Genomic DNA, 22,209 nt, shown 5'->3' on the forward strand with positions numbered 1-22,209 from the left:
CGCTTTTCGCGCATGAATATGCAGCGATATCCTCGTCAACTCTGCAGCAGAAGCGCTTACTGTACATACCTGCATTGTCTTGCAAGTTGTCGAGCTTGCCTAGGTTCCTAGCCATTGCAAGGCATTCGGCGGCTCGTTGGTCAAGGTCCAACGGCCAGTCAGTCGAAGCACGGTGAACCCGCGAGGCACCGCACATGCGGCGGGAGCTGGACGGGGACGGGGCGACCAAAAAGCAAAGCACTAAGCGCCAGTACGGGGCGCCGTAGCACCCGGTATGGAGTAACTACCCCTAGCGAGGACTCGGCGCGCGGTACCTGGTCGAGCGCTGCAGCTGTGGCGGCTGGGAGTGACCCGAGATGACAACGTGGCCTAGAGAGACGATTGGCCAATTGACGAAGCTGATGATGATGGACGGAAGGGGCATTGGCCTTCCAAGGGTTGCAAGGGACATCTCAGGCGGGGTGTAGGGTAGGTGGTGTATGGTGGGCTTGCGCGGGGGTCGTTCATCAACACTTCATCAACCATCCATCCTCATCTTCACATGAGATGGTGACATCTGCTGGTCGTGCGCGTCGTTGACAACGGCTACTTATGTTACGTATAGCTGAGAAGCAGCTGAGCCCACCGGGCCCTGCAGAGACAGCATCCCGGACTCCTCGTTGGCCAAAGGCCCAGAAACCTTCTCCGCTATTTACAGTCAGTGCTGCTACTGTACGGACGGATACATGCAGCCTCTTCTGCCTTGGCTTGCTTTTTGGTCGCCTCTTTCATTAAACAATGCTGACGGTACATGCATGCGTGTGTCTCACGCACGTACTATTGCTGACGGCTTGTTCTCTTTCCTTTTCACCGGGGTATATCGTACATGCGTGCTGTAAGAATAGTCTGCAAGGTGTGGGCACCAGCCGAGGGCGGACTGTGAAAGGGCGAAGAAGAGCAGATTGAATGATGCAGCGTAGGTCAGAGTCAAAAAGTCAGTGCCATTGAGAAGCGCAATCGCCGACGACAGCTTCATGTCATCAAGTTGGAGGCTCCAAGTCTTCGTTAATCGTCTCTCAACAAGAAATTTCCAGCACTTCTTATCGTCTTATCGGTGACTCGTTCGTCCCCCGGACCACCACCGCCTTTTTCCTTACCCCCCCCCTCTCACCTAAGATCCCCTCTCCCGATCCTCCATTTTTTCCTCCTCTTACCCTTTCCCCTTCTATGTGACGCTCCCAATTCACCAGCTGCGAGGCCTCTCCTCTCGTCCCTCTCCTCCACCAGCCTCCGGACCCTCCCAGTTCCCCCCCTCCCGACAGCTTCGAATTGGGAACTCCCAGGACCAGGCTGTCCGTAGAGCCTCAGCCCGTCTTGCTGCCATGCCACCCAACATGCTGGCTGGCCGAGCTCCTGTCCTACTCCGACAAGGACGCTCCTTGCCGCGAGCCCTTCCCTCGGCCGCCCGAGCCTTTACCGCGCCATCTCTAGTCCGCTCCTCGAGCCCATTATCGGCGCCGCTGCCGAAGCGCCTCGGCGCGCTCTGCGCCTTCCGCGCCTACACGTCGCCTGCCGCACAGCCGGCTCCCAATCTCAAGGCCTATCTCGAGAGCGGCGTCGTCAAGCCCAAGCAGGATGTCAACGTCAAAAAGGTGCTTGTCATTGGTAGTGGTGGTCTGGCCATTGGACAGGCCGGAGAGTTTGACTACTCAGGTTCGCCTGCGCGCCCGTCTCTCCCCTGTCCACGTCGCCTTCCCTCCAACGACACCCAGAGTTAATCATTGGTCTCTCTAGGTTCCCAAGCCCTCAAGGCCCTCAAGGAGGCCGGCGTCGCCTCGGTCCTCATCAACCCCAACATTGCAACCATCCAGACAAACCACACCCTCGCTGACGAGGTCTACTACCTCCCCGTAACCCCCGAGTACGTCTCATACGTCATTGAAAAGGAGAAGCCCGATGGCATCTTCCTCTCCTTCGGTGGGCAGACGGCCCTCAACCTTGGTGTCCAGATGCAGCGCATGGGTCTCTTTGAAAAGTACGGCGTCAAGGTCCTGGGCACCAGCGTCCGCACCCTCGAGCTGAGTGAAGACCGCGACTTGTTCGCAAAGGCCCTCGAGGAAATCAGCATCCCCATCGCAAAGTCCATAGCTGTGGGCACCATCGACGAGGCTCTCGATGCCGCCGAAAAAGTGGGCTATCCCATTATTGTCCGTGCCGCCTACGCCCTGGGCGGTCTCGGTTCCGGCTTCGCCAACAACGAGGAGGAGCTCCGCAACATGGCCGCCCGCTCCCTCACCCTCTCCCCCCAGATCCTGGTCGAAAAGTCCCTCAAGGGCTGGAAGGAAGTCGAGTATGAGGTTGTACGCGATGCAAACAACAACTGCATCACGGTTTGCAACATGGAAAACTTCGATCCCCTTGGAATCCACACCGGCGACTCCATCGTCGTAGCGCCTAGCCAGACGCTCAGTGACGAGGAGTATCACATGCTGCGATCTGCCGCCATCAAGATCGTCCGTCACCTCGGCGTTGTCGGTGAATGTAACGTACAGTACGCCCTGCAGCCGGACGGTCTCGACTACCGAGTCATTGAAGTCAATGCTCGTCTCTCGCGCTCCTCGGCTCTGGCCTCCAAGGCCACCGGATACCCGCTGGCCTACACCGCTGCCAAGATTGGTCTGGGCCACACTCTCCCCGAGCTACCCAATGCCGTCACCAAAACAACCACGGCCAACTTTGAGCCGTCGCTCGACTACATTGTCACCAAGATCCCTCGATGGGATCTGTCCAAGTTCCAGCACGTCAAGCGCGACATTGGGAGTGCCATGAAGTCGGTTGGCGAGGTCATGGCCATCGGCAGGACCTTTGAGGAGTCCTTCCAGAAAGCCATCCGCCAGGTCGACCCCCGCTTCGTCGGCTTCCAGGGCGACAAGTTCGAGGACCTGGACCATGAGCTGCAAAACCCTACCGACCGCCGATGGCTCGCCGTTGGCCAGGCCATGCTCCACGAAAACTACACAGTCGACAAGGTTCACGACCTGACCAAGATCGACAAGTGGTTCCTCTACAAGCTGCAGAACATTGTCAACTGCACCCGGGAGCTTCAAGCCGCCGGTGGCCTGCAGGCCCTCGGACGCGACCAGATCTTGAGTGCCAAGAAGATGGGCTTCTCCGATCGTCAAATCGCACAGGCGGTCAAGAGCACCGAGGACGAGGTCCGGAAATGCCGTCTGAGCTTCAACATTCGACCTTGGGTCAAGAAGATTGATACCTTGGCCGCCGAGTTTCCCGCCGATACCAACTACCTGTACACGACCTACAACGGTTCTTCTCACGACGTCACGTTCGAGGACAAGGGCACTGTCGTTCTCGGAAGCGGCGTGTACCGAATCGGAAGCTCCGTCGAGTTCGACTGGTGCGCCGTTAGCGCCACCCAGGCCCTCCGGGAGATGGGCAAGAAGACGGTTATGATCAATGTAAGTTGAACCTCCTTCACTTGATACGGCCCACTGGGCACAACTGCCTTCTGGACGGACCGCACTGCCTTTTGGATGTTCCCCACGTCGGCAATCTCAACTTCAGATTTCTCAATTGCGTGATTAACGGCCTACTGTTCTTGGCTCTTGAAGCTTCATTTGCCTACATGTTTTGGTCAATGAGAACACGGACTCGGCATTATGGCATGGCCTACATCTGTCTCCGGGACCATACTGCGCTGGAATACGGCGGTTTGTGTTCCCATTACTGCTTGCGCGAGGCCGTTCTTGGCGGCTTCGACATTTCTGCCGAGCAGCTCGAGGCCCAAGCCGTCGACAAAGGAGCAGAAACTTCTTGAGATGAAAGCCGAGAATGCCACCAACCACCACTACAAGCAGATGGCGGAGAACTACGACGAGTATATCGGTTAATCAAGCGCGAGAGTCGCTAGATCCAGGGCTAAAAATCCAGGACGGGACCAAAAGTATCAAGCAGTCCGCGTGACACAGGCTCTGCCCGAACAAATTTTTCACTGTGAGCGTTGCAATATTACATTTGGCACGAAGCAACGGTTGCAGAAACATGAAAAGTTCGCCAACCATATTCGAAAGGGGTCTGGTACAGACAACCCTTTCCTATGCCGCATCTGCAACCTTTGGCTTTCACAACAAGAGCAACCTGACCCAGCATGAAACGCCAGAGCGTCACATCCGGAACCTGGAAACCGCCCGGTCGAATCCTGCCCTCTTGGACCCTCCCAGCACACTGACTGCCTCTTCTGAACTGCCTACTAACCCTGCTGAACTACCTACTAACTCTTTTGAATCAAAAAGTTTAACCCCGAGACCTATTCGACCGACTTCGATACGGCGGACAAGCTGTATTTTGAGGAGCTCAGCTACGAGCGCGTCATGGATATCTATGAGCTCGAGAACGCGTCGGGCGTGGTCGTCTCTGTCGGCGGCCAGCTGCCGCAGAATATTGCCCTTCGTCTGCAGGAGACTGGCGGCGCCAAGGTGCTTGGAACCGACCCCAAGGATATCGACAAGGCCGAAGACCGACAGAAATTCTCCGAAATCCTCGACAGTATTGGAATCGACCAGCCTGCTTGGAAGGAGCTTACATCGGTCAAGGCCGCAGAGGATTTCGCAGAACAAGTCGGCTACCCAGTCCTGGTTCGTCCAAGCTATGTCCTCTCTGGCGCCGCCATGACCGTCATCAGGAGCAAAGAGGACCTCAAGGACAAGCTCGAGGCTGCCAGCAACGTCTCTCCCGACCACCCTGTCGTCATCAGCAAGTTCATCGAAGGCGCCCAGGAAATCGACGTCGACGGCGTCGCGTCCAAGGGTGAACTCATCATCCACGCCATCAGCGAGCACGTTGAGCAGGCTGGTGTCCACTCTGGCGATGCTACCCTCGTCCTCCCGCCCGCCAACATTGACCCGGCCATCATGGGGCGCCTCAAGGGCATCGCTCAAAAGGTGGCACAGGCCTGGAACATCACGGGCCCGTTCAACATGCAAATCATCAAGGCCGACAACCCCGAGGGAGGCGAGCCTCTTCTGAAGGTCATCGAGTGCAACCTCCGCGCCTCCCGCTCGTTCCCCTTTGTCAGCAAGGTCCTGGGCGTCAACTTTGTCGACGTCGCCACCAAGGCTCTCGTCGGCAAGGATGTCCCCAAGCCCACTGACCTGATGGCGGTCAAGCGCGACTACCTCGCTACCAAGGTGCCACAGTTCTCGTGGACCCGCCTCGCGGGCGCCGACCCCTTCCTCGGCGTCGAAATGTCCTCGACGGGTGAGATTGCCTGCTTCGGCAAGGACCTGGTCGAGGCGTACTGGGCGTCGGTCCAGTCGACCATGAACTTCCGCATGCCCGAGCCCGGCGAGGGTCTCCTGTTTGGCGGCGACGTCTCCAAGACGTGGCTTACACAGGTGGCCGACTATGTCGCTCCCCTCGGCTACAAGCTGTACGCCGCCAGCAAAGATGTCAAGAAGTTCCTCGAATCGAGCTGCAAGCACAATGTGTCCGTCGAGGTCATCGAGTTCCCAACCGACGACAAGCGGGCTCTCCGCGAGGTCTTCAAGAAGTACGACATCCGCGGCGCCTTTAACCTGGCGCTGGCCCGCGGCAAGACGACCCAGGACGTCGACTACGTCATGCGTCGCAACGCCGTCGACTTTGGCGTGCCTCTGTTCATGGAGCCCCAGGTATGCTTACCCTCTCAAGTGCCGGCTTTTCCTGGCTAACTCTTTCCGCGTCAGACCGCCATCCTCTTTGCTCAGTGCATGAGCGAGAAGCTTCCCCGCAAGGACGGCATTCCCTCGGAGGTGCGCCGGTGGTCCGACTTTATCGGCGGCAAGCCGCTGTAGAAATAAGACAGCCTTTCTATTGTCCACTCCCAAACTCCCTCTCCCCTCCGAGGCCCCCTTTTTCTCTCGCCCTCGAAACCTGCTCAGGCAATTAAAATCGGCAAAGGAGACGATGAGCCGGCGTTGGTGTGTTTTGTGCGTCTTGATTCTTGCTCTCCCTCCGTGTCCTCGTTTGCGCGCCGTTTATTCTCGCCATTCTCGTTCTCGTGTGTTGCTGGGGACGGTGAAAAGGCATCCAGCATTGGTGATGTCTGGGGGTGTATTTTTTCCACCTTTCCTTCTTCGTCGTATTTACCTGCTATGTTTGGCGGCAATCGGAGGAGAGAAGCAACAGCGGATGTGTGAAGTGACGACGTGGCCATGGCGGCTTTTTACGTGCGTACTGTATCTAGGTAGATAGCTGCGGTGTGGGAATGGCGATCCAGCCAGGCGGAAAAAGGGGGGAACCAAAACACACGCATCAAAACATCACGACGGCGCAACTCGCCCCCACTCGAGGCATCGTGATGAGCGTTGTCTGTTCATGGACGACGGGCGAGCGTTGACACCTCTTCGGGCCCGTCAGAGATTTATATATGGTGGCCGCGACGGATAGATGGGCACCTACTTGTCCGGCCCAAGGCAGAAAACTCCGAGATAGCAAAGGCCAGCCCTTTTCCGACTCTAGTCTACATATCCACGGATGCCACCTTTATCCGGCAGAGAGCCCCCTCCCCTAGGCACCTTCAGGCACACGACGCCAATGCCCATGGCACGCGCGCCCTGGTCCAGCCACCACCCATACGCTTCACCCCTCCTCGCCAGGCCGCCACGGGCCATCTTTCACTCCACCGGCCCCCGGCCCGGCGACCATGGACGCTCGTTCAGCCTGAAGGCAGCAAATCGTTTAGCAAGCGGCTCACCCGACCCGTGGACGGGAAGGTTCTGCGACGATGACGACGACGACGACGGCGAAGAGGGGCCCGTCTCGTCTTGGCGCCGACGCTTGGTGGGGATGCGCTCACCAGTCGATTGGAGGATGGCCTGCAGCGTCTGCCAGCCCTCAGTGGAACGGAGCTGGAACGAGTCGGCGAGGTCGTGCTGGCTCGCCACGCGGCACAGCAGGGCGAACTCGTCCTGGAGCACAGACGTCAGCGGACCAACCCCATACTCGGTCTTTCTCTCTCATCTTTCGAGGAAAAGCAGGGGGGGTGAGTAAGGGGTTGCCACGTACCCCTGACAGGACTCCCATGCGATGCAAGAAGCAGAGCAGGTGAAAGTTGGAGGCTTCTTGGAGGCTGTCGCTCGGCTTCATGCCGGCGCCGAGCTTGAGCGTCCGGGCCAGGGCCGAGTGCTCCGGGCTCTCCCCGATGTACTCGCGGTTCTCAATGGGGAATCCTGTTTGCGTGAAGAGGGGCTTGGGGCTGGCAGGGAAACCGTGGGTGAGGGTGACGAAGAGATACTCGACGGGGAACGAAGGCTTGGCGTTCTCCTGGACGTTTGCGCCGTACTCGTTCAGCTTGCGGTAAAACACCTCGGGGATGTACCGCGTGCGGCTGACGGACCCGTCGTCCTCCTCCTCGTCCCGGACAAGCATAACGTGGGGGTCTGCCGAGGGCTCGACAATGTCGGCTCGTACCATCTCGACGGCCTCGTTGGACATTTGATACGACGAGATGGCGATCTCGCCCGACTCGTTCCCGGAGATGATGCATGTGACAAAGTTGGAGCCGAACCGGCCCGTGTCACTCCATTTCGAGGGCTTCGGGTGCTGTGCCTGCAGTCTCGAGGAGAAGCAGATCTCGAGGGAAGAGAGGAAGTATGAGTCGGCGTGGCGTTTGCAGATAACTGAGCCGTCGCCGTGCCCGGCATCCAGCAGGTCCGTCCAGATGACACCGACCGGCTCCAAGCCGCACTGCCTTGCAACCTCGTCGACCTCGTGCTGGTTCTCCCACGCGTTCACCGTGATGCCGTCCTGCTCGTCCACTTGCGGCGTCTCATAGATTGCCTCGACGACGGCCTTGATGCCCAGGGGCACCTCGGCATACTCGGTGTATTTGCCGTACAAGAAGCCCATTCGCTGGGCGCCGGTCTTGCGCCACGGGTCGATGAAGGAGTCGACAATCGAGGGAGAGGCAAACTCGACGTGGTCGACCATGCGGAACGACTGGGGATTGAGCGTGATGGCACTGGGCTGGCACTTGCTGCAGACGCCCTCGGGCCACGGAGGATGGCCCGTCGGGCAATCGCGTCTGACGCGGTAGTAGGGCTCGACCAGAGGGGGAATGTAGGAGCTTCCGAGTTCGGGCTTGTTGGTGGAGGCGTTGACTTTGCGGAGATGAGAGTGAAACGAGGTGTATTTGATCTTCTTGTCGGCCAGATAGCCCGGGTCGAAGGGATCCATGGGCTGGCAGTAGTCGCACATGCCCTTGGGGCCGTGACGGCACATCCTATCGCGGCCGCGCGGGAGCTTGCCGTCGAGCTTGTCTAGGCGGTTGTCGAGGCCCGATTGCTTGACAACCTCCCAAGGCCTTGCTATTCTCTCGGGCTGGGGATCGATGGGGACGTCTTCGGTGGGGAGGACGGGCTTTCCGCTTAGCCTGGCCGACGACCCCTTTGGCGGGGCACTGCCGTTTGGCGCTCCGTTGGCCGCCTCGCCGGTGCGTTTGTAATCGATGAAGATCAGGTCTCCGTGCCTGGCAAAGAGCAGTTAGCCAGCGCGGGGGGCGGGCTGGAGGCAGGTTGATGACGTACTTGAGTCCGATCTGGCCAACCTTGAAGGTGGCGATGTCGACGAGCTTCTTGGCGTCGCCGCCAGTCGGGGCGTTGGACATGGTGATGGACGTGGCATCGACGGAGCCGGGGAGATGCGGAAGCAGCTGTGGCAGCACCAGAGGGCTCATCAGCACTTGATCAAGCCGTGTTGCCGGGGAGGGGGGGACGTCTGCTTGTTGATTACCTGCTGACCCAAGTCCCCAAACGTCGTCGTCGCCTCGACCGTCAGGCGGATCATGCCATCGGGCCCGCGCAGTCGGAGCAGCATGCTGGCTAATGAGGCCGGAGGAGGCCTGCCGCTGGACCAGAGGGCAGAGAAAAAGCTACCTATCTTTTGCGAGGCGTCGTCTATCTCTGGCGGGGGGGGTGCGTCGTCGACGATGGCCGCCTTTTCTTGGAGATGGAGGGGCAAAGTCAAGCCACCAAGTCTCCCTGCAAGGGCTGCTGCCTGTGGTGGTCGGAGGACGACGGTCCGGGTGTCGGGCGGAGGGAAAGGGGAGGCGAGGCGGGAGGATCAGGCCGAGCAGGAGGGTTGGGTGGTGAGGCGTGGAAGCTCAGAGACGGAGAGTCGGCGGAGAATCGCGGTGGAGCTCGGGCGTGATGATGCAGCCCTCGTCAGTGGGCTGTGGCCGGTAGGTCCCGCCCTTGTGTGCCCCGTACGTACAGTAAGCTTGTCCGACCACCAAAACAGGCGTCAGCGCCGGAGAAAGCTCGGCCCGGCACGGCGACCTGCGTGCCACTGCGCGCCGGGCACCAAGTACCTTGCACGCATGCACGCCGTGGAGAGATACATACGTTCCTACGCTCCATACATGCCTTTTCTCCGGGGCCCCCAGAACCGTTTGGCAAGGGGCTACCTGGCCTGATGGGCAATCGACCTAAAGCCAAGCCGCCGCCGCCGCCAGCCAAAGAAAACCAACTTCCCTCTCCACCACCGACCACAAAGCCGTCCTCGCGACTCCGTCCTCGCGACCCGTGCCGCCCACGCTCCTTTCCCCTCGCCTTCTTCCTCGCTTCCTTCTCCCCCCGTCGGTGTAAACCAGCAAACGCTTCCCAGTCGCCGCCCACCATGTTCGGGGTCGATTGGATGGGTCTGGCCCTTCCGCTGGCCTACCTGCTCGTCCTCAGCGGCGCCCTCATGTCCTTTTCCACAATCTACCGCAAGCGGAAAGCCGGTACGTCCAGGAAGACACGACGCACAAACGCGCACACTTGGGCTAACGCGGCAGAAAAAAAAACCCCGCAGCCGAAAGCGCAAACCTCGCCCCTTGGTTCGGCCCCAACCTCCAGCGCAACGTCTACCTGTCGCTGCTGCACCTGGGCCCCGAGGACGGCGGCGGCGACAAGCCGTCGCCCCGCGTCCCCGACAGCGTCCTGCGCGCCGCCCTGCTGCGCCGCGCCGTCCAGGACATTGAGCGCCTCATCCAGATCAAGTCGGCCAAGCAGGCCTGCAGCACCCTGCTGCTGCGCGGCAGCGTCGGCGACGACCTGTGGCAGCGCTTCCAGCGCGCCGAGAAGGAGATGGAGGAGGAGCTGCGGGATGTCGTGACCGAGGTATGCTCGGCTCCAGACTCGCCCCCTATTCGTTCATCGGTGGTGGTGGTGGTGGTGGTCTAGGTGACATGGAGGGAAGAGACCTGGCTAACCTCCCTCGCAGGCCAACGCCCTCGCTCCCAACTGGGGCCCAACCATCTTCCAATCCGCCCACGAAATCGCCGCAAACGCCCGCCTCCGCCAGCGCCTCGACGAGATCCAGTCGCAGACCGAGTCCGAGAAGCAGTGGTGGGAGAAGCGCCGCGGCCAGATCCAGAGCGACTTCATGAAGGAGCTCGACGACTCGGAAAAGAGCTCCACAAAGGCAACGAGCGAGGACGACGGCGTCCTCATCGACACCCCTGGCAGAAGCGGCAAGAAGGGCAAGAAATAAAGTTTTTTTTTGAGAAAAAGAAAAGAAGGGGGAGGGATTGGCGTGACGTGGCCGTCCCAGGTGATGGTCTCGGGGAGTAACGCGCGCACCGTTGCGCATCGGCCGAGATCGCCGCGCTCATGGCCGTGTACCCAGTCTTGTCTCGAACCGTGGCGTGTGGACCGTGTGGAGGATCGTGAGACGAGGCGCAAATATGAAGAGCACCAGGCACGAGAAGTCTTGCAGCGTGACGCCTGACTGGCCTGCCAGTGTCTGGAACAAGGAGCGAGTACAGAGAGCGTTGCTTGCGCACTCGAGGCGTTGGAGTTTTGCTGCTGTCGACGTTGCTTTGTCAAGATGTTGACAAAGAGGCATGTATCAAATCAAACAAGGAGCCATTGCTCTGGCCTGTTTTCTATGCAACCTGCTACCCGAGAAAAACCAAGACTTCTACTCCGATGCTGTGCAAGTGGCGCCACCCCGTCTACATGCTCCTGCTGAGGGGGGGGGACACGAAAAAAAACCAACAAGAGGGGGGAGAGCCCAGCCCTCCCCCGGGGAGATGGTGCATGCCGCGCGACACGGGACATGTGTGGCACCGCCCGGGTCCCAGGCGCCGCGACTGTTCCTCCTCGTACCGAACCCGACGTACGAGTCAGACGTGCTCACCAGGGATTCAACTTTCTCCGCCACATCTCGTCGTCGACAGCGGCCATGCGGGCTTCGTCGGCAATGTCGTCCTCGGAGCGCAGGGCGCCGACAACGGCAGCGGCGTCCGGGGGCGAGTCGCAGCCGCGGAGGCCGATGAACTTGCCCATGCGGCGGCGCTTCTCCTCGAGGGGCAGGTCGGAGCGCCAGACGACGGGGCAGGGGTATTGGGCGGACCAGGGACTGGGGGAGCGCTGGTGGTAGAAGGAGGCGAGGCTCTCGAGCTGGGCGTCGGTGAGGAGCCAAAAGTGCAGGACAGTGCGGGGGAAGTGCGGGTGGACGGCACCGGTGGTGAGCTGGACAAGCGGCGAGAGGGGGAGGGCCATCTGGTGGAGCTTGTGCGCCAGGGGCGGGTTCCTGAGGGCGAGGCGGTGGAGGCGGGAAGGCGGCGGGTGCGGGTTTGAGTGTGCGTGTGCATGCTGCTGCTGTGGTGATTGCTGCTGCTGCTGCTGCTGCTGTGACGGGTGTTGCTGCTGCTGTTGTTGTTGCTGCTGTTGTTGCTGCTGCTGCTGCTGTTGTTGAGGGTGCATCATGATGGATGATGTGTGGGAAGATGGGGGGGCAATAGGGGTGCTGGCGATGGTGAGGATGTGCGCGGCACACCGGTTGCCGACTCTTGTTTCTTCAGAGCGCCCCGGCTCTGGGGTGTTGCGTGTCTGTCGGCTTGGTTGCAGTGGTCGAGGGAATAAGGGGTTGGGCGGTTGACGACGGGCAGATTTGGGATGCCTGAGTGCGAGGCAGTGCCGCGGTGGTGGCAGGTTTATAAATAAAAACCCATACACAAGCAGCACGCACTCCTGGTCCCTTTTCTCTCCGTCTTGCGTCACCGTCACCAATTTCGTGCTTTGCCTGGTGTCCACAGCAGAGGAGGACGCTATCCGATTGCTGGCCGTCGACCGTTTTGCGGGGCTTGCTTTCAACGGGCGATGGAGGTGGGGGGGAAGAGAGGGTCCGTGTCCACCGAGGCGCAGCGGGAGAAGGACTGGTAGAGCAGCCGGCTTCCGAGAGGGCTTTGCGATGGGGGAAGCGAGGCGCCAGAGGCAAGAGCAGGTAGATTGATACGAAGTAGTGGAGGAGGGGGGAGGAGGGTATGCGGCGAGGGCGTGCGAGGATCAGAGGGTAGATGATAGATGGACAGCGGGCGAGACGGAGAATGAGAGGGGGAGAGAAGAGGTGAGGGCAGAGGGGAAGGAGGAGGGGGGGGAGGAGGAAAAAAGGTTTTAAGAAGAAGAGGGAAAAGATGGCAAAGAGGGCAAGGAAGGAAGCAGCAAGGAAGCAGCAAGGAAACTGCATTCGAGAAAAGAACGAGAAGCGCGCAACGAAGACGACGAAGCGGAAAAAGGAAGGAGCCCCTGTGAGCGCCGCACGCCCCCTCCCCTCTTTTTCTGTACCCCCCTTATCCATACCCCCCCTAATACGTACTCCCTCTCTAATGACAATAAGGCTCTCGGCTCAGTTCACTTTCAGCCCGCGAGAGAGGGTGTGCGTGTCTGACGATTCCGGGTCTCGGGGCGGAGAGGGAGCAGAGACAGTCGATTGGCCGCACCCGGCCGAGCCGCAACCACGCGTCTGCCGGCGGGCGGATGGGGGGAGGAAGGGTGGAAAAAAATAAAAAAAAATTAGGGCCTTGGCCGATGTTGGAGCGCTGGAGCTTATTCCTCGTCGCATCCGAGTTACAAGCCGTCCGCATCCATCGCCGCGTCCGGGCCTCGTGCCTGGTGCCCAACCCAACCATTCACGTGTGCTCCAACAGCTGCGTGGTGGCCGTCGTCGTTGGCAAGCAAGGCAGCCTTGGTCTGTTGGCTCCGTCCGAGGCGCAGAGCTGAGCAACGCCTGCGGCGGGTACGTACCGGTTCCCCCCCCCCCCCAAGGACGACGAACTGCCCAGCCGCCGTAACCGTTTGCCCCGCAGGAGCCTCTGCGTCGGCGCATGTACCCGCGAATGTACCCGAGCATGTACGTACCTAGGTACCTTAGTGCATGTACTTGGGCATGTACTTGGGCATGTATCTGTGCATGTATCTGTGCATGTACCGCTCGCTCTCTCTGGTTCGACGAGAACAGGCCTGCTGCAATGAACCGTCGTCGTTGCTTGCAGAGCCTCGACGCCAGGCCTGCCCTGGTCTGTCGTGCAGGCAGGCGGCTTCTTTCCTCCCCCCCCTCCCCTCCCCAACGTGTTTCTTGCCGCATCAACGACGAATACGTGCTACCTGCCCACAGAGGCAAAGTACCGCATCGTACCGGTCACTGCAGAGTACCTGTACATGCACGCAATTACTGTGCGTGTTGCTCGCGAACATCCTTGATTCGCCAGCCGCCCCCCCGCTCCTCGTGTCTCTCCATTTTCTCTCCTCTGTCTCGCCATCTTGAAACCCGTCCCCCATCTTTTTGCGTCGTTGTATTTTTTTCTTTCATTTTATTGTTTGTTTCCTTTGCGACGGACGCAGCCTGCTGGTGAGACATGCGGCCGAGACGCGCGCGCACGCCTGGCCACGAGTCTTCTGTTTCCCTCCCGGCCCCCCCCCTGGTCTCCCCAATCATCCACCAGCACCGTCATCATCACCATCATCATCACCATCATCTTCGTCGTCGTCGTCAATCAATCGTTGCATGTATGTCTGTATGTAGCAGCAGCACCAAGCGCCTTTGCCTTCATCATTGCCCACACCCCCCCTCTCTGCCCGCTCCCCCCACTCCCATTCATCTACCGTACCTCTTTCTCACCTGTCAGGCTCTCTTCACAAACAATGAGTGTCCTAAACCCACCCGGGGCATGGATACAATGCATGCATGCAGCCCACACGGGCTTGTGTGTCCAAGTTTCTGCACCTGCGCGATACACGAGAAAAACGACGGGTTCGGACCGTTGGACCCTCAAGCCCCAGCCTCGCTCGCAGCTTTTGGCCAGCTCGTGGAGACTTTTATTTATTTTACTTTTACTTTTACTTTTACTTTTCCCTTTTCTTTGAGGAAACGACGTGCAAGTCAAGCTGGTCACTCGTGCAAAGCAGCAGGCTCGTCTTGTGTCGTTGGTCTGATGACGGTGATGACGATGACCGTCACGTGGAATACCGTGACTTGCAGGCCGTGAGAGGGCGCCCAGGCACTGTAACTGTAAAAGGCCCCCGTGGGCGGTAAGACTAAGCGCCCCACGGGCCAGGTGGCCTCTGAACGCAATCAGACTGCGAGCGGGTGGCTGGAATGCGCCCCAGCCTCCCTCTCCCTGTCTCTCTCTCCTCTCTCTCCTCTCTCACTCTCACCCTCTCTCACCCTCTCTCACCCTCTCTCACCCACTCTCTTCCACCCACTCACCCACTTTCCCCCCACACACACACAACCCGCATCGTCAACCCGGGTCCGGCTCGCCTTCCTCCAGCCTTTCCAATTTCTTTCCTTTTCCCACTTGCAAACGCCAAGCCAAGACATTGGGGCGAGCCGCAACCAACCGAAACCCCCCACCCATTCATTGTCGTGTCTGTGTCTCCTTCGACGCAGAAATGACCGCGGAGGGAAAAAAGGAAAAAGCATATCCCAGATTTCACACATGTCTCTCGCAGGGGCAGGCTCCCTCCCAATATAGCATCATGAAAAAAACAAAAACAAAAAAAAACCCCCAAGCCCTGGCCCTGCCACAGTTACCACGCACCCGGTATTAGTCCTTCCCTCTGCTTCTGACCCTCACCCCGTAAAACGTGACCTATAAGCTTTACTGTACACGTTAAAGAACAAGCAAGACAAGACAGGCATGGCCATGCCGAGCACACGTACGCATGCCCTTTGTGCCCAACGCATTCACTCACCCACCTCCCTCTAGCCCCCCATGAATGCATCACACGGTCGACGACTGCGTCAACAAGAACCCGAACCCAACCCCAAAGCTTCAATAAAATCAAGACAATCCGGGCCCCGGCCCAACTGGACTGCACCTTGGCCTCTTGACTCACCATCTCTGCCGCCGGCCCCCACTGGTGAGCACAAAAACCCCTATCCTTTAGCACCACAGCCTGTCTGTCTCTCCTCAGCCCGTCCTCCTCCTCCTCCTCCTCCTCTTCTTCTTCTTCTTCATCATCATCTGCCTCATCTCATTACTGTCTTCAACCGGCGCTTACGCGATCTCATTGGCGACCGCTTTCCACACGCACATGCACACCCCTTTTCATCACCATCATCATCACCATCATCATCATCACTGCAGACGACACACTACTATACCTTGCTGGGGCCGGTAATTTGGCCACCCCAACGCTTACCCGCTTCTCCCCGGCGCCCTTGGCCTGATCGGATCTGCCACTATAACTGACGCCGGGCCGACGACACTTGTTCATCGGCTGCGATGCCCGCATACTTAACCTGACTGTACCCGTACTTCACCCCCTACCCTCTTCCGTAGCATGCTGTCCAACGTAAACCGTACAAACATCCAGACCATCACCCTACATGTATAGAGTAGCCGACCCCAAATCAAGCCAGAGTCGGTGAAAGCCGGTTCCACCACGGCCAACCGGCGCGGGCCACACCGGCCTTGCCCGAAGCCGTCCCGCCCTCCGTCCTCCGCCCGGGCCTTCGCACCACCACCTACCAACCCCGGACATCACCGAGTATATCTTTGTTACGCCTTGCCCTGTTTTGCAGACCAACCAAACGACGAGATTGCAACAGGCGAGCAAGGAAAAACCCGGCAGCCTGTCTCGCATTTTGATTGCCTCGGGCGGCGACTTGAGGCCGCACCTGATCCGCGCCGTAAACCATCCCTGCCTTGTGTAATTATGTATTCCTGCCTTCATTCATTCTCGAACACTTGTCACGGCCTGACCAGGTTTTACTGCTGTCTCTGCTCACTCATCAACCCCCCCACAGCAGCGCCGACTAGTAATACCGACAATCTTCTCCCGCCTTTCTGCACTTGTAAGCGCCTAGCCATGTCATAAATAAGTGTCTGTGATATTATCGTGCCGACCCGACCATGTGCGTTGCGTGCTGCTTGACGAGAAGGAAAAAAAGAATTAATTAATACCCACCGAGTAGACCCCGGCCCTTCATCCCCTTTCCCAGCCCCCTTCTTCGCACCCGCATCATAGCCATTTCACCTTCGCGACGTGATCGGCCTTCTTCTTGCTCGCCTTGACAAACCCCAGCGCCCGAAGCTCGGCGAGCCCCCGGTAAAATTGCGTCAGCCTCTCCCGCTCCATCTTCTCGCCCTCGTCTCCCGCCTCCTCCTGCTCCTCCCGGCCCGCCAGCCCCTGAAACGCAGACCACAGGTCCGCCACGTTGATCAGGCTGCCCGTCTCCAGGTACATCTGATACAGGATCGACGTCGCCGGCAGAGTGGCCTGGATGCCGCCTCCTTCCCCCTCCCCGGCCTTGCAGCACGCGCAGCCCAGGTAGTCGTGGGGCCGGCTCAAGCTGCGCTCAAACACGGCCCGCGGCCGCGGCACCAGCACCTCGCGCGACGGCCATCGCGAGTCGTAGACCCAGCACTCGGAGAAGACGACCGCCTCGCCTCGCCAGCTGTCAACGTGTCTCGTCAGCACCCTCGTCGTCTCGTCCACAATCTCCGTCAGCCGCTTGTCCTCGTCCCGGAGCGCTGCCGAGTCCTGGCTCAGCTGCACCCGCTGCGCAATGACCGTTGTACGCATCACCTTGTTCTTCCCGCTGTACTTGCTCCGCAGCGAGAAGCCCCCCTGCTCCGCTGTTGCCCTGAGCTCTTCCAGCTCCGCGAGCTGAGTCGCGAGACACCTGGCAAGCTCCACGTCCCCGTCCTCTGCCGCTGCCGGCAGATGAAGACTAGCGTCCCCCGTCTCGAACAGTCCAACGACGTGAGTGAGGAAAGCGGAGAGCTCGTCGGCGCTCATTCGTCGGATGCAGTCCGCGAGCCCAGACTGCTCCGTCAGCCCAGGACCCCTGGCCACGGCATCTACATATGCCTCCGAGAACGCTCTCTTCTGCTCGCCGGCCGCTTCGCGAACCAGAATGGAGCGCAGGACGTTGCCCATCCACCACTGCCGATTCTTGTCGTTTTCCTTGACCTTGCCAAGAAGGTATTCGTCGTCTTCAATCAGCGACTTGGCATGCAGCATCGACTCGTCGTCGCCGAGCTCGACCGCTCGCTCCACGTGCTCGCGAAACGATTCCAGATTGCGCAGAGCCTCGATGTGTTCTGGTTGAATGGCCTTGCTCGCAAGAGCACCCGATGATATGAAGATGCTGAGGGGATTGGCGTAAAAGTGACACATGTACGCGTACTGCTCCGGTTAGCCTCGCCGGCCAACTCGTGCATTTTGGTACACACCTTGAGAGAGCTGATAAAGGCCTGGATGCCGGCAATCTGCTCGTGCTGTCGGTCGAGCATGTTTCGGAGCAGTGGCGCTCCTAGTTGCAGGGGGACGTCGCCGGCGGCCACTGCGCCTTTGAAGACCGTCTCCAGGATCGTTCCCGTCTGTACGCAGTCAAACTGCGCGCCATACATGAGATGGCAGGCAGACTTCAATAGCCGAGCCTGGAGAAGCTCGACAGAGGTGGCGATGCCGAAGAGGAGCGTAAAGGGGATCACCGGGCGCCAGGAACTGCAACCGATGTCAACAAATGGTGTGTCGAGGCCTTGAGAGAAGGCCGGGAGAAGACGTACTGGAACAAGGACGTCAAGTCAGAAATCAAGCCACTGTCGAAGCCCTCGCTATCCTGAAAGGCCACGAAAACGTGCTTGCACCTCTTCGGAGTGATGGATACCATGAGGGCCTCCAGGTCATAGTCGAGATATCGCCGGCTCTTGAGCCGAGTCAGCAAAGGGAGAGGTGCCTACGACAGCTGCCTGGGGAGACGTACCTCTTGGTCTTTCGGTGGCAGCTCCTCATCGTCACTGGTGGATCCACTGGCCGTGGCATCTCTGATGGTCTTGCGGAGGGCCGCCTTCAACGTCAGCGCCTCCGAGGACCGCAGCCGCACAAACTGGCTGGCGAAGGACCGCTGCAGCGTCTCCGACAGCTGCTCAAAGAGTAGGTCCTGCGACGCAATGTTGGGCCCCGTGATGATGAAGGCCGCTGGGATTTGGTCCACGCTTTGTGGCTTTGTTTTAGCAAGGCCAAGGGTCGCACGTAATTGTCACCATGACGGGCTCACCATTCTGTCTCAGCCGCTGCCACAAACGCCGACACTTGATCCAGAGTCGACGAGTTGGATTCTCTCAGGATGCCCTTTAACCGTCGTCAGTCTCGCGTGGGGTCTAGACCGCAGAAAAAAAAAGAGGAAGCTCACCTGCATGCGGTCGTCAATCCGTGCCCAGCTCGCCTCAAACAGCTGCTGCCGCAGTCGCACGTATTCTGGCTTCTCGGCCCCGTTGAGCAGCGGCGCAAACAGCGGCTCCGAGTCATGCACGTCCGACTTGCTCTTCCTGGCCTGCCTCGACACCTTGCGCCTTTTCAATGGCCGTTCGCTGCGAGTCTCTTGTTCCTCCTCGGGCTCGAAGACGTAAGCGACCTGGCTCACCTGTCAGCCCACCGAGTTCAAGCGCAGAGTTCAAGCGCAGCGGAGAGATGGGTTAACCTGATGATCCTCTTGGGTAAATGTAACCCGACGCTCGTCACCGGGGCCCATGTTGCTTGCACCTCTTTGCTCACTCTGTCTTGCTCCCGATGTCTGTCCGTGGGCGAGGAGATTCTGCTACCTGGCAGACGCGGTTAGACGCGTCTGTGGGACAGTTCCGACACTGTACAGATGCACGGTAGGGGGTATCCTACACTACAGACTATGCCGATACTGTACACGACGCTCTGGTCGTCTTGTTTTAGCACTGTGCACACTGACTGGTGATCCTCACCATTCTCGTCAACCATCAACCAACCCCGAATCGTCAACTCAAGGCGAGCTGCATTTCTTGACAGCGCAGAGTGCCGTCGCCTCCATCACGGAGCAGCGACAGTTCCATTCGCCCTTGCTCCTATAGACCGCCCGCCCACCAACCCTTTTCATCTGCGCAAAGTATCCTTGCATCCCATACACGTCGCCACTCCTTTTCGAGAACCATTTCCTGAGTGTTCCCGTGACCCTCGCGCTGCTGCCCCCGCCGTATCCCATCGTGGCCCCCTCCATCGCTGCGCAAGTCTCGCAGAGCAAAGAATCGCACGGTCGGCAGGGAGCCCCTGGGCGCCCTCTCACCCTGTCGGCGACTTATTCTTACATCAACTCCCGAGGCTTCTCATGGCCACCGCAATAGCGAGAACATAAAAATCAAAAAGCAAAACGCATCGAACCATGCCCAAGCGCCGTAGAGAAAAGACCGATGGAACAAAACTCCCTAGACGACGACCGTGTTTAATCTTCGGCTGCAACCACTTCGGGGGCAGTTCCCTAACACCATGTCAGCTCGTTGCGCCGTCAACGCCCTCCATTTGCTGCTGGAACTTACTTCGGCAGCGCCCGACTTCTCTTCCTTTTCTTCCGCAGCGCCCGACTTTTCAGCCCCGCCCTCGTCGGCGACCGTCTCCTCCGTCTTGGGCTGAGGGGCCTTCTCGGGCTCGTCCTTTGTAGTCTCTTCTGCCCCGTCTTTGACGCCGTTGGCCTCCGACTTCTTCTCTTCGCCGGCCCCGTTCACGCCGTTAGTCGTGGCAGACGGAGGCCCCGACGCGTCGCCGGCAAGGAGTTTGTTCCACTTGTCGAGCAGCGCCTGCGATCTCTTCTTGAACTCAAACTCCTCCTCGCGCGGGACCGACTCCAGCTTGAGGATCGCCTTGAGCACCTTGTTGATCTTGGTAGCCCGGATGATGGAGACCTCGAGATCAACAAAGTTCTCGAGCACAGAGATGTAGTCTGACATGGACTTCATTTCGTCTTCCCGGGGCTGCTGCTCTCTGGTCAGGAGACCTCGCTGGAGCTTGTGGCGGAGATACAAGACCTCTTTCTGTGCAAACGGTCAGTAACAAACAGCCTCTCAGGATGCTTCGTCTGGGCACGTACCTCCTTGCGGGCGCGGCGCTCCTCTGGAGTCATCTTTGCTTCCTTGGGCGTCTCGACCTTCTTCTCGCCACCTTCCTTGGCCTTCTTAGGTTTCACCTTGGTAGATTTGACCGCAGCACCGCCTGCGGATTTGGGCGTGGCAGCCCCGTTTGCCGTCTTTGGCGTAGATGACGTGTTAAGCTTAATCTTCGGCTTCTTGACGGAGTCGGGTCGCTGCGGAGTCTGGGATCCATGCATCAGCCAATTGATCAATCGAGGCCCTCGTTGGTTTGGAGGAGCTCACGCTGGTATCTTCTTCGGCCTTTCGCTTCTTGGACATGGCCGACTTGGGGGCCAAATCCGCGTCCTCTACATCGGCGGCCTCGTCGTCGTCGGTCGCCTTTCCCTTGCCCTTCTTCGACTTCTTGGGCGTGGCCGCGGCCTGCTTGCGGGCTTCCTCCTGAGCAATCTGCTCCTCCTGGAAAGATTTAAGTATCTGCTTGTAGTGATCGACGGCATGGTGCTCGGCGGCGAGCTCAAAGGCGGCCTTTAGGTCCTTGCGCATCTTTTCGGTGATGGTATCCTTGGCCTTGTCGGCCGAGAGCTCGGAGAGGGCAGTATTCTGGACCCAGCCACTGTGGATGCAGGTCAGCCGTCACGGTTCGGTGGGCTTTGGAACCCTGGGCAACTCACAACTCGTTGGTGTACAAGTACATGACAGGAAAGCTTCTGTCGTGGACTCGCTTGCCTCCGTCGGCATAGGCCTCGGAGTAGCTTCCATCTGGTCGAGCGGCAGAGACAGGGCGGCTGCCGATGAGGGCTGCCGGGAGCATTGTCTCGTCGCAGATGATGGCGGGCCACGCGGGGAAGCCTTTCAGCTTCACCAAGAAGTGGTCGCCGGGCTGGGCATCAATGTGTGTGAGCCGCGCCTTGGAGCCCTTTTTATTCAGGGCCTTGCCCTTGGATTCGCCGGCGCCCGACTTGCGGCGAGAGCTCTTGGCCTTGCTAGCGGGGGTTTGTGCCGCGGCGGCGGCCGGCTCAGCCTCGGGCGCGGCGTCTTCGGGAGCGTTCTTCATCTCGACGTCCGCGTCGGCGGCAGGCTTTTCCGGCCCCTTGGCGGGCTCATCGGTCGCGTCTTCGGTGGCTTCTTCGCCGTTGTCGGGTGCTCCGGATTCTGATGTACGCGTAGAATTAGCGCAATTCTGGTTCCAAAGGGGCCGGGTGAGGATTTGGGAAGCCCCAGCAATTGGCTATTTTCTCGCCGCGAAACAGAATCTCCAAAGGAAAACGGGAGAATCGGGGAGAGTGCAAAAACAATCTCTAGACGCGAAAAATCACGCGCAGGCGCCTCTCGGACACGTACCCTCAGAGTTCGTTGCGTTCTCCTTGGCGCCTTCCGCGTCGTCGGGCTTGGGCGTGTCCTTGGCACCCGATTCCTGCTCATCAGGCTGGGCGTCGGGGGTAGAAGCTTGCTCGGCTTCGGCCACGGGCGCAGCAGCCTCGGCTTTTTCGTTGGGCTTGTCTGCCATTGCGCACGGAAAGCGGCGATTGGCGCGAAGTCTTCAGCAAGGGGAGAGGGGGGTGGCGGCGCGAGGAGGGACAGCAGCTTGGAACGTGTAGCTCTGGGAAAATGCAAGTTGCAACGCGTTGCGGGTCGCGTGCGAGGAAGATGGACAGGGACGCGGGAGCGGGTTTCGCGATGAAGCTGGCGTTGTGGAGATGGATTGCGATTCGCAGTCGGCGGATCCCAGCTCCTCCTTCGTCTGGTGCTGGCGATGGATGTGGGATGACGAGAGAAGAAAAAACATCGGAGGGCGAGGTTGGCAGCCAAAGGAATCACTCCAAACGTCACCGGGCAGCTCCCATCACGTGACTGCTATAGTCTCGCCCGCGACCAGAGGCAATGAGCCTTTCCCAGCCAGCACAAAGCCCTGGGCTCGGGGCACGGCCGTTCCCAGCTCTCCTCTAATACCGTGCTCTACTCATTTCGTACAGGCTCAGTAGCCGCAGCGGGGGGTTCCCCTCTCCCTCCTCACCGGTCCTCGCCCTCCCTCGCTCCTTGCTTGGGCCGGCAGCTTTCCATCT

General features: G+C 59.5%; 6 protein-coding genes across 6 annotated transcripts; 2 read left to right on the forward strand and 4 right to left on the reverse strand.

Moving 5' to 3' along the window:
* Window positions 1-1,361: 1,361 nt before the first annotated feature.
* Window positions 1,362-5,828, forward strand: HRG_11552 (carbamoyl-phosphate synthase L chain, ATP binding domain-containing protein; the record flags this gene model as incomplete). The annotated part of the gene is made up of 4 exons (XM_044870022.1): window positions 1,362-1,692; window positions 1,774-3,455; window positions 4,290-5,666; window positions 5,721-5,828. The coding sequence occupies 4 exons, from the start codon at window positions 1,362-1,364 to the stop codon at window positions 5,826-5,828; spliced, it is 3,498 nt and encodes a 1,165-aa protein (XP_044714919.1).
* Window positions 5,829-6,650: 822 nt separating this feature from the next.
* Window positions 6,651-8,850, reverse strand: HRG_11553 (NPL4 family domain-containing protein; the record flags this gene model as incomplete). The annotated part of the gene is made up of 6 exons (XM_044870023.1): window positions 6,651-6,944; window positions 7,042-7,608; window positions 7,657-8,355; window positions 8,413-8,503; window positions 8,562-8,686; window positions 8,767-8,850. The coding sequence occupies 6 exons, from the start codon at window positions 8,848-8,850 to the stop codon at window positions 6,651-6,653; spliced, it is 1,860 nt and encodes a 619-aa protein (XP_044714920.1).
* An 801-nt stretch (window positions 8,851-9,651) lies between these two features.
* Window positions 9,652-10,509, forward strand: HRG_11554 (preprotein translocase subunit sec66 domain-containing protein; the record flags this gene model as incomplete). Its single annotated transcript, XM_044870024.1, has 3 exons — window positions 9,652-9,757; window positions 9,829-10,136; window positions 10,240-10,509. 3 exons carry the CDS (start codon window positions 9,652-9,654, stop codon window positions 10,507-10,509), a joined length of 684 nt encoding a protein of 227 aa, XP_044714921.1.
* A 644-nt stretch (window positions 10,510-11,153) lies between these two features.
* Window positions 11,154-11,729, reverse strand: HRG_11555 (beta-xylosidase; the record flags this gene model as incomplete). Its single annotated transcript, XM_044870025.1, has 1 exon — window positions 11,154-11,729. One exon carries the CDS (start codon window positions 11,727-11,729, stop codon window positions 11,154-11,156), a length of 576 nt encoding a protein of 191 aa, XP_044714922.1.
* Window positions 11,730-16,268: 4,539 nt separating this feature from the next.
* HRG_11556 (origin recognition complex subunit) lies at window positions 16,269-18,786 on the reverse strand (the record flags this gene model as incomplete). Its single annotated transcript, XM_044870026.1, has 8 exons — window positions 16,269-16,916; window positions 17,010-17,438; window positions 17,486-17,759; window positions 17,822-17,961; window positions 18,019-18,250; window positions 18,313-18,386; window positions 18,448-18,678; window positions 18,736-18,786. The coding sequence occupies 8 exons, from the start codon at window positions 18,784-18,786 to the stop codon at window positions 16,269-16,271; spliced, it is 2,079 nt and encodes a 692-aa protein (XP_044714923.1).
* Window positions 18,787-19,503: 717 nt separating this feature from the next.
* Window positions 19,504-21,653, reverse strand: HRG_11557 (PWWP domain-containing protein; the record flags this gene model as incomplete). The annotated part of the gene is made up of 7 exons (XM_044870027.1): window positions 19,504-19,539; window positions 19,598-20,089; window positions 20,146-20,241; window positions 20,299-20,367; window positions 20,429-20,759; window positions 20,818-21,298; window positions 21,488-21,653. The coding sequence occupies 7 exons, from the start codon at window positions 21,651-21,653 to the stop codon at window positions 19,504-19,506; spliced, it is 1,671 nt and encodes a 556-aa protein (XP_044714924.1).
* Window positions 21,654-22,209: the final 556 nt, after the last annotated feature.

This window comes from Hirsutella rhossiliensis (genome assembly GCF_020360975.1).
Source record: "Hirsutella rhossiliensis strain HR02 chromosome Unknown scaffold00021, whole genome shotgun sequence".
NCBI classification, from domain to species: domain Eukaryota; kingdom Fungi; phylum Ascomycota; class Sordariomycetes; order Hypocreales; family Ophiocordycipitaceae; genus Hirsutella; species Hirsutella rhossiliensis.